General features: G+C 37.1%; 1 protein-coding gene across 7 annotated transcripts in view; it reads right to left on the reverse strand.

Moving 5' to 3' along the window:
* The window catches only part of Arhgef9 (Cdc42 guanine nucleotide exchange factor 9), a 200,284-nt gene that overhangs the window by 7,043 nt on the left and 174,209 nt on the right, over nt 1-19,032 (reverse strand). For all 7 annotated transcript variants that reach the window (XM_008841251.3, XM_008841254.3, XM_008841253.3 and 4 more), the window contains 2 exons: nt 16,596-16,727; nt 7,401-7,644 (listed from right to left, as the gene is read on the reverse strand). In XM_008841251.3, coding sequence (XP_008839473.1) covers nt 7,401-7,644; nt 16,596-16,727 — 376 coding nt within the window. The remainder of the gene's footprint in view (nt 1-7,400; nt 7,645-16,595; nt 16,728-19,032) is intronic.

Genomic DNA, 19,032 nt, shown 5'->3' on the forward strand with positions numbered 1-19,032 from the left:
ATCCCAGATAGGCTTGTTGATTATTTACAGTCCTTTATAGAAAAAAAGGGTGGGGAGGGTCACTGAATCTTCAACTAAGTATACAGTCATTCTTCTCAACCAGTTTTATGTAATCCTGCCCTCTTTGCACTTAGCCTCAGAGGTTTAAGGGAGGGGATAGAACCTATAGGCTTGGAAAGACTAGGAGAAGTGTATGTGTGGTTTATCTACGCAACAATATGGAAGCCAGTATCCATGCTGGGTGCACACCTTCCAGTGTGGCTGCGTTATAGTTACCCACACTTCTACCTATAACCTCTAGCCCATGCTCTATAAGCAGGCCTAATAAACTCATTAGTTCATCAGCATGAACTTTGTTTTATGATTAGGACTTTAAGAAGTTGGGGTAGACACTGGCAAATTCCCACCAAAGAGAAAATTCATGCAAAAATGCCTTGTCAGGTGTGTAGTTACCATATGATCCAGTTATACCATTTTTTGGCATATACCCAAATGACTCATCCTACTATAGAGACACTTGTACATCTGTTTTTGTTGTTGCTCTTTTCAGAATAGTTAAAAATGGACACAACCTAAATATACCTCAACTGAAAAATGGATAATTAAAATGTGGTACATTTACACAATGAAGTTCTACTCTGCATTAAGAAAGAAGAAATCATAAAGTTTTCATGGAAATGGATGGAAATCGAAACTGTTATACTAAATGAAGTAACACAGACTCAGAAAAACAAAAGACATATGTTCTCCCTCATTTGTGGATCATAGCACCAAATCCTTATATGTGAGTATATATCCTGATGTAACCACAGGAGCCAGGAAAATGGAAAACAATCATGGAAGTAAAGGGAAAGAAAGAGCCCAAGAGAGGGAGTTTCTAGGAAACAGATGTTACCAAGGGGGAAAAGAGGAAAGCTGGGCTATTCAACTGTGAAAGGGGGAGGGAAGGACATACAAGGAGCCATGGGGGTAAAAGGGAAGAAGGAACTCAAGAGAAGGGGGATAATAGGAGAAAGCTATTATCTAGGGAACATGGGGGTACTTAAACTGGGGAGGGAGGAGAGGCGAGAGGAGAGAGGAGAGAGGAGAGAGGAGAGAGGAGAGAGAGAGAGAGAGAGAGAGAGAGAGAGAGAGAGAGAGAAAGAGATAGCTTAGGTGGTGTGAAAAAACAGAGGGAAATACATTAACTCAAAAACCTATTGAAAAATACACATGTGCATGTGTATACCTGAAGACTATATAACAAGAAACACAGTGCCAGAAAGAAGAAATCTCCCTTTGAGTAATTGGTCAGGGTAGTCTAAAGGACTCCAAAAATAACAGGCTGTTTCACACGGTTCTTGATTATCTCCCAAAACTTGAAGGTAAGACCCTTGTGCTGATGACAGGACATACTTCAGACACAAGACTTGGAGCAATGGAGCTGGACCTGACCTGAAAGCCTCCTCCCTGAAAATTAGCTCTCATAATTTTGGAGGATATTATGTAAGCTGCTAAGGGAGAAAACCAATCAATGGTCCTAGGCCAGGTTTAAAGCCTAATAACCACAACAATCATCTGCACAACAAACTATAGTGGTGCAGTAGTGGCACTTTTATCTTGGGGGGTAATTAACTGCTATCTAATTGGAATTAAAGCCCTTTCAATGGGAGGAAACTCATTTGTGAATTGTAACCATAGCCTGGAGATACACAAGTCTCAAGAGGTCATAGATCCTAGAGAAAACCCCATCTCTGTCATTATCCTAGACAAATATAATTACTTAATGTATGCTAAATATGGATTCTTATATTTAAAGACATGTATATCATTCACCACTCATCACAGAAGCTTCTTTAGTAACAGATGGAGACTATTACTGAGTTCTACAAGTGGTTACACACAGAGAATGAGTGTCTAAGAAATGCTCAGCCCTAAGTGATATATCTACAATGGAACATCTACAACTAAGGCTCATGGAACATAGTGGAACAGGAGGTAGAGAGAATACTAATATATCCCTCAACTCTCAGACGAGTGAAAAAAGGTAGGCGTTTACAGGGGTAATATAGTCAGTATGCATATATTCTTGCATTTCTTACATTATAATGTCCACAGCAACGGTAACAACGTGCACAAATCCCGTGCAAGCACAAATTAAATAAAATTCAAGCATAGATCCAGGGAAGTGAGTAAGAAATCTCAACCCAATGTAAGGAAAGTTTGGCAACTGATGGCTGCCAGGAGCAGAAGGGAGACTCTCATGCAGGGAAGGGATTCTTGGTTCATTAACCAGGCTCCAGTGAATGGATCTACACTGAAGTACAACTCAAATAATATAGGCTGTATTGTATATATAGTGAACTACATTGAATTCAATAGGGGACAGTAAGGGGATGTGCAAATGGGAGGAGACTTAAATATCATCAAATTATATGAAAATTGTAAAACTTTAGAAAGAAATGTCTTATTTAACACAATACCTCATACAATGAACTTATACAAAAAAACTATAGAAAATCTAAAATTCATTTAAAACAAAAATAAATTATAGAAACTATAAATAAACCCAAACAAGATTAGTTTTTTTTAAACAACAATTGGGTGGGGGTGGTAAGGGGGTACATATAGGAGAGGGCATCTAAATATGATCAAAATATATTGTATGAAATTCACAAAAATCCAATAAAACAATTCAGAAAGTGTTAAGTGTAGGAGGTAGAGATCATCTTTTCCTTTTTTCTCTTTTTTAAAAGTCATCCTGTAGTGCCATCTGGCCTGGCTTCAGTCTCACAGAGACACCTATCTCTGCCTCCCATGTTCTGGGATCAAAGGCATGTGCTACCATGCCCAGCAGCAGACATCTTAAGCAAAATAAACCTGGGAGGAACTAAAGAAATAATAGATTCATTTGTAATGGTAATTAAATTTTTGTCAATTTATGCACTATAAACAAACTTGAAAGACAATCAGCAAATTCTGGAAGCTATGTGAAACTCAAAATTGACAAGGTATTATTAATCTTCAATGTAGAGTCCTTTCAAATTTCTATATTTTCCTCCTCTTCCTTCTCCTCTTCTCTGCAGTGCTAGACGTGGGATCCAGGATCTGATGTATACAATGGGAATGCTCTACTACTAAGCTATACCCCAGGCCACAAATGAGCCCATTTTTGAGCACATAGTATACAGAGGTTTGGCAATATCACTTCTTAGGCTGGTTCTACAAAGAAAATTTAGCATCATGAAATATAAAACATGTGCAGCATATGTTTCCTTCTATGTATTTCATATATACACATTTACTTCTGCTTCTAGTCTTTTAAAAGTTTTTCAAATAAATTCAGTCTAAAATTGGCAATTTTCTTCATTCACTACCAGTATAGCACAACTCTATAAGCAGTTGCAAATCCATTTAAGGTAGTCGCTCTTTAAGACTTTATTTTAAAATAAATATTATATCCTTTTAAAAGAAAACAATAGGAAATTCACAAAAAAGGTTGAAAATAACCAGCAAGCATATGAAAAATTGACATTTATTCCTACGGAGAAAACAAATTGAAACATGTAGATAATATGCAGTGTTGGTATGGGTATAAAGAAATTGGTACCCACAAAATCATAGTTAGGGAGTAGATTATTTAACTTTTTCAAGGTATAATATGGAACTACATATTAAGATTAAAACTGTACACATTCTCCTAGCCAGTCATTCTACTATTGGGTGTCTATTCAGCAGGAAAAAAAAAAAACAATGTATAATGAAATGATCATAGGTATGTATTACAGCAGTATCTCTCATGGAAAAAAGTGTTGGAAACAAATTGAATATCTAGGAAAAGGAGAATGATTGTTCCTTCATCATATAGAATATTATATGATTATTAAAGAGAGTCATGATAGCATTATTGATGTGGCAATTTGTCTATACTATGGTCCTTACTAATACAGGTATTACCATGAAGGTATTTTATAGATATAGTCAGAGAAATGAAAGACACAATACCCTAGATAATCTGAATGGACCGAACTGAATGTGTGAGAAGGCTTTAAAAGAACACTGAGGTCTCCATTAAATGAACTCCATCCTGTGGAGCACAGTTTCAGCCCATGGCCGTAAAGTCCCACACTTCCTGCGAACGTCTGTCTCTCTTACTCTTTGTACATGACAGCTTTGTCCTATGCCCACGAGATTAATCCTACCCATGACTTTACATGCTTAACCTCCTGCTCTACAGATTCAGAAATAACTTGGCCATGTATTTTTTACAGTATCTATTTTTATTGAATTTATGTCCATTTAAATACATCTTAATCATATTTAGACCTGCTTTCCTATCTGTACCCTCTATAGGTACCCCTTACCAGATTTCATGCATTATTGTCACATATGTTAAGGCCTACTGAGTCAAGTTTTTATGCCCAGATATTCCTAGGTTTGAGTCCATACACTAGAGCCTGGTCAGCTTATCTAGAGTCATTCCCTTAAAGAAGACCAGCTCTCTCTCACCCAGAAGTAATCATTTGAACTTGGCCAGCTTTTATAATCACATAAGCCAGTTCCTTATAATAAAGCTCTTAATAGTAATACATCTCCTGGTTTTGCTTCTCTGGTTGAACTCTGGCTGATACAAAGAGTTATAACTAGATTCTATATTGTTTACCTGGATAGTTATATAATAAATACTTAGTTTAAAAAAAGGAAGTTGTAGAGCGATATATGTATATAATACATTTTTGTAAGCATACATATGTACATGTATATATATATATAATTCTGTAAATTGTACATATATATATATACATTTATATGAATGTAGGAATGAATTTTACAACATGGACACAATCTCAACTAATGACTTTTACTTAACCTTGCAACCCAAAAGTTACTGTTTATAACATAAACAAGCTCACTGAGCCATGTGCTCCTCTTGTGACCTGGGCACCTGACCTTAATCTCTCAGGACCCTATTTAGCTCTCCATCTAGGCAATGTGGGTGTGCTTGACTAACAGGGTAAAGTGCTAAAACACACGGTATTTTCTCACTGAAAACAATGAGGAGAACTCAGAAGTCTGTCTATAATTGTGTGTATATGATATTTTAGGCCTAAGAATCAAAGGGCAGAATTCTTTGATAAGATGAAGATGAATCATAGCTTCCAGTTTCCCAATTCATGCTGGAGATACTGTTTAAATAAAAGAATAAGTGAAATTTCACTCTGGAATACAGTTCCATGAGACATCTGAAGGAACAGATAGATGGTTCTCAGAGTTCAGGGCCACCCTTGGCCTTAAAACTAATGCTAAGAGCCAGGCGGTTTCTTTATTCAGATATAATTATAATGTGGTTCTGTAATATTGCATATGAACATAGGATAAATATGGAAAAAACACTTTTGATTGTTAATACCTGTTATTTCACAGAGTATGGTCAAGTACACATAATGAAATAATAAACATAAAAGACAATAAAATAATGGGCAAATATATGCTAGCCATAAAGGTAATAAAAATATTAAATAAGTTGGTGGAAATGCTAATGACATGATATGAAATGAAAAGTGAGGATATAAAAGTACATCTCTGAACCATGTAGGTGTGGAAGGAAGAGATATATTCAGGAATTCTAAATTTTTTAAACACATGTAAGAAAAGACTAGAAGGAAATATATCAAACTATTTGTAAAAATTCTTATTACATTGTATGTTAGTGTGATTTGGACATTTTTGTATTTTTGCTTTTGCTTCACCAAAATTCCTTCATTAATAGTGATTTACAGTTATAATCAGACAGAAAAATAATCCCCTCCACACATGCAGGAAAAAGATGATATAAGCCTTCTAGAGAAAATTTTAAAGTATTTTATTTATTATTTTTATTTTATGTGTATGAGTGTTAGGCCTGCATGTAGGTAAGTGCACCCATGTCGTGCAATATATATATATATATATGCACATGGAGGTCAGAAGAGGGGGCTGAATCCCCTGGAACTGGAGTTAGGATGGTTGTTAGCCACCATGTGAGTGCTGTGAGTTGAATCCAGGTCATCTCTTGCTGAGCCATCTCTCTAGCCCCCGACATTTCAGAGACTAATTTATAGAAGCCATGGTGCTGGAGTCAGAGGGAATATATGGGACCTTCTCACTGATTCATTATTTGTGAACCAAGACTATTCAATTAATAGCTCTAACAGCCTAAACAGGATGAGGGGCTGCTGATACTTGCCACTGGGAGTACTAGCTAGCACTACCTTCATGTCCCAGTTCAGTGTCCATATACTAAAAGAAATTTGAATCTAATGAGACTCAACATGAGTTTTCAAAGTTTCCTTTAAGATATGGGAAGATAAAAATTACTGTGTGTTGTTGGCCAACCATCCTTCTTTATGGGCCATTTCAATTGCCAGCATGGTATGATATGAAAACACATTTGTATCAGAACTCAGTGGTTAAGTCCATTTTTGTAAAGGCAGTTTCTGCCAACTTGAACACAGGGATTTTAAAGCACAATTCTACTCACATAAAACATGAGGCAAAACAAGAAAGTTCTCAGGAAATAGGCTGATCTGTTTTATTTGCTTCCTCTCTCTCAGTTCTGGGGATTGCACACAGAGCCATATGCATGCTAGGCAAGCATCCTATCAGTGATCTAAATCCATGGGTTTTTTAAAACTCTGCAGCCCAGGCTGGCCTTGAGCCTGGGATCCTGCCACCACTTGGAATTACTGGTGTGCACCATCATACCTAGTGTTTGAGATTTTTTTATCAGAGAAACAAGACTTTGAAGAAGAGACTTGATATTACTTAATAAACTACAAAACTATAGCCACACAATCTATTTCAGTACAAAAGTATGTTTTATTGTGAATCTAAACCAAATAAAGGATTTTTATCTTAATATATTTTCTATGGTTTACTTTTTTTTTTCTTTTGGTATTTTTGAGACAGGGTCTCCCTGTAGTCCCAGCTGTCCTGGAACTCACTATGTAGACCAGGCTGGCCTTGAACTCACAGAGATCTGCCTCCCTCTGCCTCTCAAGTGCTGGGATTAAAGGCGTGCGCCACCACGCCCAGCTTATGATCTACTTTTAAAAGTTTCATTTCATGCTTGAAATTGGCTTTCAGTCTACAATATTCTTATCTGGTAATAAGCTATTAGGCTCAACAATCTGTAACTCTCACCCATTGGTATTTACAAGAAAAAAGAAAGAAAGAAAGAAAGAAAGAAAGAAAGAAAGAAAGAAAGAAAGAAAGAAAGAAAGAAAGAAAGAAAAGACCTATAATAAGGAACCATCATAGTGACTTAGGTCAGTTTGCAACAAAAATCTTTCCTTTGACTTTAGAGAGATGAAAATCAATTATAACCCTCTACAGAGGGTTTTGCACAGTTATATTTTTCTTTCTCCTCTCAGGTCACTTACCAATTTTTTCATCTTCCTGTACCATTTTCCTCTCTTCTCTGAATGCTCTGAGCCAACGAATTTTCTCCTCCAGCTTCTTGGCAAAGAAAAGATGTACCTCTTCTGTTTCCTTGTTATGAAGCTTGAAAGCATTTTTCATGCTAACATTAAAGTCATCATCTCTGCCATCTTCAATGTCAATTACCTCATATTTATCCATGTCAATGCGCCCTTTGTAGTATAGGATGTCTCTCCGGATTAGATCCTAAGATGGGAAGAAAGAGGTTATTTTGTTGGCGGTACATGCAGACTAGGTGCCAGGAGAGGTGGCACATGGGTGTAACAGGACACAAACACTGTCATTGTTCTGGAGTATAAGTGGAAGTTTTATGGTCTAAATGTATTTGACATTAGCAGTTTTACACTCACAAGTTGGTCTAAGAAATGCCCCACATGCAAAGACAGTTTGAGATCCCAGTATCAATCATTTGATGTGCAAAACTGCTGATAAGAAAAAGAAAGCAGTTTGCCACAAAAGCACAACTGATAAGAAAATTTTCTCTTCCAAAAACCTGGCATTATTACCAGAAGCATAAAATGAACTTACTGGAATGTGTGGAAAAATGCAAGCAGGACAATAAGACTATGACACTATCATAAGGTAAGAGTCCATATTCTTAGCACTTTGACCAGTCTCTGCGTTAACTGTCACCCTCTGCAAAATAGAAGCTTCTGTGGCCCAAACTGAGTACTTGGCAGTTTGACCACATGCCCATTTACCAAAACATCAGTCTTACAAAGCTGTGGACCCTGCATGTTATAATACCGACCTGGTAGGCAAAATGTGCCCACTGTTACAATAGCAGCATGACAGTTTGGGAGAAAAACAATCACATTCTGATTAATTCTGAGGACTGCTCCGCGGGAGGGAATATATGCTGGGTACTGTAGCCTGGTTCTGAATGATTCTCATCATAGCTTTGCCATTCTCAAAGTCTCAAGTTTGGAAATAGAGGTATTTTTTAATTGTTTTGCAAACAATAACCATGACAATGCTCTTTTCCTACTGTATATGTGCGGGATAGATTTAGTTGTCTGTTTGACACACCTTGGTAGAGGGAACCTCAATTGGAGAATTCCCTCCATTGGACTGGTCTGTGGATAGGTCTGTGGGTCATTTTCTTGATTGTTGAGTGATGTGGGAAGGCCCAGGCCCCTGTGGGTACTGCCACCCCTGGGCAGGTTGTCCTGCATTGTATTAAAAAACAGACTGAGCATGGGCCAGAGGAGCAAGTCAGTAAGCCACATTCTTCCATGGTCTGTGTTCCAGGTTCCTATCCTGAATTCCTGCCTTGGCTTCCCTTGATGATAGACCATGCTTGTAAGTCAAATAAATGCTTTCCTCCCCAAGTTGGTATTGATCAGTATTTTATCACAGCATTTGAAGGCAAACTAGAAATATATATATATATATGTACATATACACACACACTGAGGGTAGCCCTGGTATTAAACTCAGACAGATTCCTTTGGTACTGCTAACGTCAAACTCACAAGCAATGAAGAGGTCAGTTGCACAGAGAGGGCTAATGCTGACCTAAGCCTGTTTTCTTTGATCCTGTTCAAAGTACATAAGTTCAGTCCTGGCACAAAAACTAATTTCAAATTTTCAGGAAGATTTTTTGAAATATATGCTCAAAAAGCAAGCACTGTCAGGCTAATCTAACTAGACATAAGGAGGACAATAGGGGGAAATGAATGGATCTAATCTAGACTTCATAAAGGATCAAATTCTGTCTTTGAATAAATAATCTGATACATACATACTCGGAAAGCCTTATCTGGACAGCACAGTTAATAAAGGAGTACCTACCAACCTAAAATATTAACAACCTCAGCATCTTAGCTCTTAACCTCAGTCCAAAATATCCCTCTCCCCTCTGTCAAACTAGTAATTTGTAATCATTGCCATTCTTCAGTGCCTTTGACAGTTTCCCAAAACTGGAAATGTGTATATGATCTTGGGGGCTCAGTTAACAGTACCGATTTGAACTTCTTATTGTTTATTTAGATATTTAAGTATGACAAAAGAACCAGGGAAATATTGTTTCTTTAGCAGTAGATCAGAGACTAGAGTGGTGTGTTATTGAAACTCTGTTATTAAAATTTTCCATTTGTAGCTGTTAGCGGGCTCAATATGAATTTTTAGGCATCAAATTAGTCATAAGCTAAGTACAGAGATATGAGGGTAATGATTAGGAATGATCAACTGGCTCAGAAAGTACAATCAGAAAGGATAACTAAGGTCATGAAAGAACACAAAGCCTTATCTGGACAGCACAGTTAATAAAGGAGTACCTACCAACCTAAAATATTAACAACCTCAGCATCTTAGCTCTTAACCTCAGTCCAAATGAAGTGGAATCCAAATAATTAAGCTTGAATCCCTGGTTTTTAACATACTAATTATATGGTCTTGGACAAGCCACTTAATTTATTTCAGCATCAATTACCCCAACTAGGAAATTAGAAAAGTTATCCTTATCATATAAAATGGTACAAAAGTCTAACTTAAACACAGAGTTTCCACATACAAGACCAGTGGCCTTGAGCTTACTTGCTCCTTTAAAATCCATTTTGATGAACCTAAAAATTCCATGCATCTTTCAGGCTGTGTAAACTATTCAAGAAAGCTATGCATTATGAGTTAAATACTGTCAGTCAAAGTAAAGACATATATTTCAATTTACACGGCCACCATTTCTAGAAATTTGACCCACTATTAGGATAGGAATAGTACTTGCTAACCCACTCACACAAATCTCAGATCTACTTGGGCTCACAAAATTGTATTCTTTTCTTTCCAATCAGCTGTTTCATTTCAACCCTTTTAATCTTCATGGTCAAATTCACATGTTCTTCCCCAAAGAAGTCCTTCCCCATTAAATGCTCTAGTTTTAGCTGTTGTCTCCCTTGGCTAAATCATAATACTAAATGAAGGCCCTGACACAGGACACACCTGACACTTAGTCATGTATCCATTTAGATTGTACTCAGATCTCTGTCTTCATTGTTCTTGCTTTTTTCAGGGATTGTTCAGAGATGTTCCAGAGGTTTCTCTGGTCTTCTGAACATAGCAAGGGAACAAAGCCCTCCTGAGCCCTGGCTGCTTGTGGTGCTATTGGGATTAGGCTAATCATGTACTACTTGTTATAGGTGGTCTGAGTGCCTTTACTGCTATGTGGTGATTATGTACCTCAAATAGATACTATTTAGACTACCACAACTTCCTTGCATAGTGGAGTTTACTGTTTCTAATAGTATACCAGCCTTTCTCCTTTTTCTCTTTTGCTTCTATAATTTTGGGGACATAAATAATATTAGTTCTTCTCCAGGATTGTTTTAGTATTCTGTAGACACCAAGTCTCTGGTCATAGCCTATGACTCCTAAAATGAATTATTATAATCCTTGATGTTGCAGAATTCAAACAGCTCATATTTATTTCAATTTGATATCACTAGGTACTCAAGGGTTTTAATAAGACATCACAGTACATATTGTACAAATGACAGATGCGTCAATCTGGAGTATAAAGATGTTCAGGCTTATATCTTGACTCATCCATTTATCAGTAAGTTTGTCTCTGCTACTTTAGGGGTCTTGTTTACTCTTTTCTATTATAAAGCACCCCAGTTTTCTATCCTGAATTGAGGGAAGGCACGAGGATGGTTTTATTTCATCCACTTTGTATTCCAACATGTAAAGTGTATGCTTAACAAGCCAAAACAAATTAACAATGACAACAGCAGTAGTAGGCACTTAAATAGCTTATAATATAGGTAGGCCAAGTATAGTCCTAATTGCTTTGTATTCATTACTTTAAATAATGATGATGAAAGTCTTACACAGTAGCTACTGTTATAGCTCAATTTAATGAGAAACTACAGACATAGAGCTGTTATTGAACTTAGCCACATGGGTGTTGAGTACCAAACTCAGCTCCTCTGCAAAGTCAGCAATTGGATCTTAAACACGGAGCTATCTCTCCTGACCCCTATACCTATCTCTTGTTGTTACTGTTGTAATTGAGTTGTCCCAAATGTCTCATACAACAATTTTATTTATTCAGTACAAAAAGAAATATCTAAATACAAAATTTTCCTTGACTAGAATAACTCTCCACAGCATCATTATTGTGTTAGTTTTTTTCTGATCCATCAAAATATGGTGAAAACAATACAAATGATGTGATGATACATAACAATGGGACATGTAGTTATGATAACTACATTATGATAAGTGACAATGGAACATGTCCAGACAGGCAAAACCAAGATCAAAGCATGCAGAGAAAAGGCTGTCTGATACAATGAGAGATGTGAAGGAAAATTGGTAGGTACTGGGGAAAAGAGGTCTGTTCTCTTCCACTGTAAATAGTGAAAAGCAAGAGCAACAGGGACAACAGAGATTCCAGTTTCAACTCTTTCATTTTCTTTCTTTTTTATGGTGGGGAACTACATATAAATGTAATTTATAGTGGAAGTAGAAAACCCTAAAAAAGGGCCCATGGCATCATAACCACTATTCTAATTGTATAGAAGTTGGTTGAGATGTTTGGGACCGGGTAAAGGTTTGCCTGAGTGGCTGTGTTAACCTAACTACCTGATGTTTTTATTTGTGAGTTCATTACAATATGGTAATTTTATATTAAAAAGGGGGATAATATTTCTGAAAACATCAAAATAAATTTTAAATTATTATATTAGGACTAAAATAGCAGAGCATGTACACACTAAAGTAATAAGGTAATGAGACATAGAGTAGAGACAGCCAATACAAAAAAAAATAAGAAGAAAGAGAAAAAAGTATCTTAGACTTTTTCCAAAATGAGAAAAAATGACAAGGAAAGAAAAGACATGACAGCAGTTGAAGAAGACACTGGTGTCTTTCCTATCTATTATAGCTGCCATTTTAAATAGTAGTCCCTCTTTCTCCTTCTCTCTCCAAAGTAAGCTACAAGTTGCACAAGCTTTTCAAACTCTTCTGGGTTATTAAGTCAATCCCAACTCCCAGTATACAAAATTGGCCAGTTTTGTATAAATGACAAGAACTTAAGAGAATCACGAGTTGAACAGAAACTGAGTAGCTGGACATCACTAGCTGAATCTTAAAGATCAAACTGAGTTTTTAAATGTTTCCTCTGTTAACCTGTAGCAAGCAATTATTCAGCCCACATTTGAGTACATGTAGTGATGGACACCTCACTACTTTATAAGATTATTTCTCTTTTGAATGTAGGTGAAGACCAAACTTCATGAAACCTACTAAGTTCCAGGCATTTTATTTATATACATTGATTTCATTTATATGTAACAATAATAGTAGTGAGTGGTTTATAAATTATATAACAGAGGAACAGGAAATACAAAGCTGCTGGCCTGATTGAAATAATATAAACAATATTACCAGTATTTAAACCCAGACTAAGTTAACTTTATCACTCCAGATTTCTTCTCTCTGCAAGGAAATTATGAGAGAATCTAAAATGCTAGAATGAAATTCAGATAATCGGGACTGGGTATGTGGCTCAGTGTACAGAGTATTTGCCTAGTACACATGACGCCTTAAGTTAGATCCCTAGTATCGCGAAAACAAGGCATGGTGGCAGATGCCTGCAATCCCATCACTTGAAAAGTGGAGGCAAGGGAATCAGAAGTTTGAGTTCATCTTCTTCTACAGTATATAACCTACACTGTATAACTGATTAAGAGACCCTACCTCAAAACAAAAACAAATAAAAAGAATCCCAGGAGTACATATTCTCTCTGTCCAATTCAGTCTTTCAATTTACTAGACTAATTTACAGGTATGATACAAATGAAGATTTTAATGTAATATAACTTTGTTTTAGAGACAAATGTTGAAGCACTCATGGTCAATTAATCACTTTCTGAATATTTGTAGACTATTTCATAATTGATTACAGAATTTTGACAAGCTCAATGGCAATAGTGACACAGAAGGTATTAGGGTAGAATCTAAAGACAGATTGACTAGTTTAAAATCCCATCTCCATATTAGGGAATGTAGGTCTATAGTAGACCACATGCTTTGCATGTATAATCCCTAGGGTCAATTCTCAGCCTGAGCAAAGAAAAACAAAACAGGTGAATTTCTGGCCCCATCACTTATCAACCATGTATTGCCTTGGAAAAAAATATGTAACTATTCTGTATTTCAATTTCACATGTCTTAGGAATAATAACAATATTTTTCTGGTAAATTTGTTGTGAGAATCATATTTAATTAACTGAATATAACCTTTTTAGAATAGAATCACAGAGACACTCAAGCAATGATGTCATTATTTTATAGTTAAATAGTTAAATTTCCTAGAATATATTGTTTTCTGTTTTCAAAAGTGTTACATTTTCTTATCTGTAGCTTTCATTAGAATTCATAATTTTGTCAAGTTTACCTACATCAATTCTATGAGAGACATCTCAGAGTTTTTTAGTGCCTTAGAATGCACATTTTTATATTACATTACATTTAAATTTTATTGGATTGGGGCTGGATAGAGAGCTCAGTGGTTAAGAGCACTATCTGATTGCATTCTGAGCACCCACATTGGTGGCTCACAACTGTCTATCACTCCAGTTCCAGGGCATCTGACACCCTATTCTTGCCTGTGTGGGCATTGGACAACACAGGTGTCCTTACATACATGCATGCAAAACATTCATATACATAAAATGAAGACATACTTAAAACAAAAAATGAATAAATAAATAAATAAATATTAGATTATAGGCCCCATTAAGGCAGATGTGCAGGCACAGATTGGAGGCTTACAATAAAAATTCAGAGCAGTGAAGTATTTTCAGAAAACCTCAAATCCTCTGAGATTCAATTCTTTGTATTAAAGGAATTTATGTTCCCATGTTAACCTTAAACTTTATACTTTATGCAGGGGCTGGCCAAATAAATCTTCAAGTCAGGAAACCATGCTCTTTTTCTCAGTGCCACCAAGAGTTAGTCTTTGTAATACTGAGAAGAACAACTTGGCTTGTAAAATAATTAGTTTCAGATTTTCCCCCATTTGATAATTAGAACTCATTGTAGATACTATATGGAAATCCTCGACCATGAATACAGTACAAATATCAGATTGTTTTAAAGACATTTATGCAATCAAGCTGTGGCTGCTTAACACTTGGAAGCCAGTGTCAAGAATATCCAAGTATGTGGACTTAATACTCTTTAACCCCCCGCCCTGACTCTAGATTGGCTTTTGATCTGGAGAGAATTCCTACGGTCTCACTAAAATAATAAAACTCCCAGCTGGGGGTAGCTTTGGTTGCATCAGAGTTTCTGTCGTTTTTTGCCACCGTGTTGCCTGCTTCTTCTGTACTGCCAACTTGACTGCTCTGAATCTTGAAGCCTTCACTTAACTTTTGGGTTCTTCTTGGAAAATCATCTCCCCCAGTACGTGTCTTAGAGTTTGTCATTCCATCTTGGTCTTTTGCTGTCTCTTCATTCTTCAATAGACCCACCTGTTCCATTTTCTTTCTTTTCTCTTACTCTTAGTCTCTGATTAACAGGTTTGCATTCAGGCTCCTCGCACTATGGCCACTGTTCCAGAATTCAGTTTAATGTTTTACTTAAAGCAACTGCAGCCTTTGGGGAACGGAGGCCCAAAGCAAAAGTGTAGTTTGTAGTAGGGAATGCTAAAATAACCCAGGCTCATAATTGTTCTTTCCCTCTCTCTCTCTCCTTAACTAATTGTTCCAAGCATGAACATGCCTTAGTGGGAAGAATGGGCCTATTGGTAACATGGCCGATAATCTAAGAATTTCTTTGTTGTTTATATAACCTTCAGAAAATTTTCCTCCTGATCGAATGAAAGTCCTAATATGTGCTGGAAGAGCTAAAAATAGATACTTGTATTTCACTGAGTCCCTAATTCACAAAAGTTTTCTCCTCCAGGGTCAAATCCAGACTGAAGTAATTATCCCCATTATATAGCAGGTTATTGGTTCCAGAGATGACATCCAGAGCTTATCTCCAAACACTGAGGCAGTCTGAATCTAGACTCAATTTATTCTCTCAAAATGTTAAAGATGAATACATAAAGATTTAGTGCAGTATATCCTACACGCATGCAGACGCAGAGCAAACAGGGGAGTAAAAAAAGATATGTATTTCATTTCCCAGGCCAGAAACAAAATGATAGTATCTAACTTGTCATGTCATGTCTTAGCACACATGACACGTCAGGTATTCCCTATTGGTTAAGGGAGATAGCAAACAGATGTATAACAGAGAAAAAGCAGACATTGAGAGCAAATTGAGAGCAAATTTGGAAAGTCATTCTTAGTACTCTGATTTCTCCCTCCTCTTCTAACTTTCCCTGATTCAAAATTATTCCCAGTCAACTATTACAGACATAATTGGTTTAAACCTCCTGCCCCAAAATATGGGATACTATCCCATTAGGATCCTTCAGGAGAGATTATGTATGGAACATATGCCATCTGTCCTTACCAAAGAGAAGTGGCTAAGAAATCTACATTCACACAAGTCAGTGACAAGTACAGGATTAGTGACAAGTAAGGATCAGTGACAAGCACAAGAGCTATCCTCAAAAGATTATAAGGAATGGATACTGGGAGACAACATGGTTGAAGCTGGAGGATATACTTTGTATAGGAAATAGAGGTGTGAGAGAAAATCCTGTATCAAAGAAGCACCTACCTGTCTTGACAAAAGTGGTAGTCCTCTTGTTGGTTCTTATGGTAGTGAGGGGAGAGGTGGCCCATCAGAGTGGAAATGGGAGATGCCACTCAGAGAAGCTACTGTTTGCTAACTGGGATACAAATATTGCAATATTAATCACTGGCACAAACTAGCTGGCTCTCAGCTGTGTATGGGTGCAAGGAACGCAGAAGGAGCATCTAAAGAATTATGAGGGCAAAAGTATAAAAGATACCAGGATAAAATGTGTTAGCCACAGAATTTCACTGTTTCTTGCCTATGATCTTCATGCCATATCAATGCTTTCGATGTGGAATCGCTGCCAATTTCCTGCCAACTTTTCCTCTAGTCATATTTTTTTTCTACTTTTTTGAAAGCCTGGGAATGGTGAAAAAGATGGAGCTAGTGCTGCTCCCTGAGGTGCCCAACTCTCTCAGGGAAGAAGAGGATAAGTTTACCTTCTTGCAGAGGACCATCTGGTGGTCAAACAGGAAGAAGACTCTCTGCTGGTTGCGACCATAGGGCTGGTAGATCCAGGCCATCTCCCCAGTGTAGATCAGCTCCGAGCTCCTGTCTAAAATGTCCTCGCCCTAGGAAGGACATGTGATGGTGAGAGGTAGCCAGGTAGGAAAGATGGTACTATTCTTACCACTCTGTCTTACAACTCTGTAGACATCCAAAGATGAGTATAGACTGGGGTGGGAATGAGCATTAAAGAGGCTGTATAGGGGGAGAAACACCTGGGCACCCTCAAAAGGTTTATAACACTTCAAGTGGGAATATCAATTCTTATTTGCTCCTATTGAATGAAAATGAAACCTATCCCCTAGTCAGTCTCCCTCTTCTCTCTCTTTTCCTGTTCTTATTAGCGCTGAGGCTAAATGAGATCAGTCATCAGTCAGTCAATCAGTCAGTCAGTCAGTCAGTCAGTCAGTCAGTCATTCTCCCTTCTGCTCCTCCTCCTTCTCGTTTAAGAATTTCTTTGTGATCTAGTCTCTTAATGGCTGCCCTTGACTCTTTTTTTCTGACACTTTAAGGGTATGCCTGAGAAGGTAGGAGAAATGTTACTCCTTCCCATATGGGGAAGGAATAAGGAAGCAAAAAGGTTTTATGACTAAATAGGAAAGTTCACAGCATACACTTCAGCCTTTATGAAGGCAGAAAAAATGAGCAGTGGCCCCCAAAAGAACTTATCTTTCCACCTCTGGAAAGGTAGAAAGACCCACATAAGACTTATGTGGGTCAAATATTGCACTAGATACATTTCACTTTATCTCATCTGGACCTCACAAAAATTCTGGCAGGTAAATATTCTTCCTACCATTTTATATATCCAAGTACCAAGAGGTCAAATAATTAGCCAAGATCATTCAGCTTGTTAGCTACAGAACAAAAACCCAACCCCAATCTCTATGGCTACAGAGAATATTCTTATTCCTTATCATATGTTATATTGCCTCTAGACCAAAAAAGTGCTTAGATGGCCAGCCTCTTCCTCTCCCTCAATCTGTTTTCCCAGAAGTTAAATGAGGTATATGAGAATGATATTTATAGTATCGTTCCTGATACCCTTACAGTAAAACGTTAGACTTATACCCAAAGTTCAAGGCTAGATTAGAGGCAGAAAACCCTGTATTTCTCCAGAAACAGAGACAAACAGTCTCTGTTTCTGATATGTTTCTGATATGTTTCTGATATGTTAAAGAGTGGTTCATCAGGAAATTATATTCTTATGTGTACCATTTCCTCTAGTGTGAGGAACTGGAAAGAAAAGGGGAGCTCAACGGAATTATTTTCTAATAACAGAACTTGGTGGTTTTTTAAATAACCACAAGATATCAATTATTTATTTAATTTTTAATATTTTTATTGATTCTTTAAGAATTTTATACAATTTAGTTTGATCACATTCAGGACCCCTCCCCAACTTCATGCCCTCTATTATTATTTTTCTATTTTCTTTTTTTAGTTTTAAAGGCCCATTAGGTCTAATTTGTATTCCCCGTATGCTCTTGGGTATGGGTCTAGCCCTTGAATCCTGGTCAATGTACCAGGTGTCACACCTTTAAAGAAAACTGAATCTCCCTCTACCAATAGATATCAGTTGACAACAATTATTCATCTAGAAATAGGTCATTGTGCCCACCTCTCCCATCCATGTTGTGGTTTTGTCTGGTTCACACTTGCAAAGGTCTTGTGCATGCTGTCACAAGTTCTGATGCCACAGCCATTAAACCCCCAGTCTCACAACCAAAAAGTAATAGTGCTTTAACTTCAGGATTGGGGCTTTGTAGCAGGACTATCCAAGAAGTGCTTAAATAATGCTTCCTGAGAGGCTGACATAATAACAAAAAACCTTTGGTGAACTGGGGCAGGGACAGAACTCTCCTCAGAGTTGGATTGTATGAGGGATCAAAACAAAGCATGGTACTAGTTTACCATGCCCACATCCTGATATAAAATAGGAAGACATGCCATAACCTGCTTTTAATATGTATAAAATGAAAAAAGGCATAAAAGGGGAGCAATAATGTGTTGATTGAAAACATGGCTAAATTAGAGGCAGGATCTTAACTACACAGTCCAGGCAAGACGGGAACTTGGTTTGTAGCACAGTGTGATCTCAAATGTGTAGTCCTCCTCACTCGGCTTCCCAATTCAGATTATATAATTCAGATTATAGACATGTGCCACAATGGCTAGATTTAAAGATATTTTAAAAATTGGTTCTCAATTCTTTGAGGATTTCATAAAAAATGTTTCGATCATATATAAGGTACTATTTTCTGAACTGGGGATGATCAGAGCCAGGGAACTACTCAGTATTTTCTCAACCAGGTAACACCAACTCTATTTTAGTATTTGTTTTGTGTAATGCCAAGTAGAGAAAATGTT

The sequence above is a fragment of the Nannospalax galili genome, unplaced genomic scaffold (genome assembly GCF_000622305.1).
Source record: "Nannospalax galili isolate Female #2095 unplaced genomic scaffold, S.galili_v1.0 scaffold701, whole genome shotgun sequence".
Lineage (NCBI taxonomy): Eukaryota > Metazoa > Chordata > Mammalia > Rodentia > Spalacidae > Nannospalax > Nannospalax galili.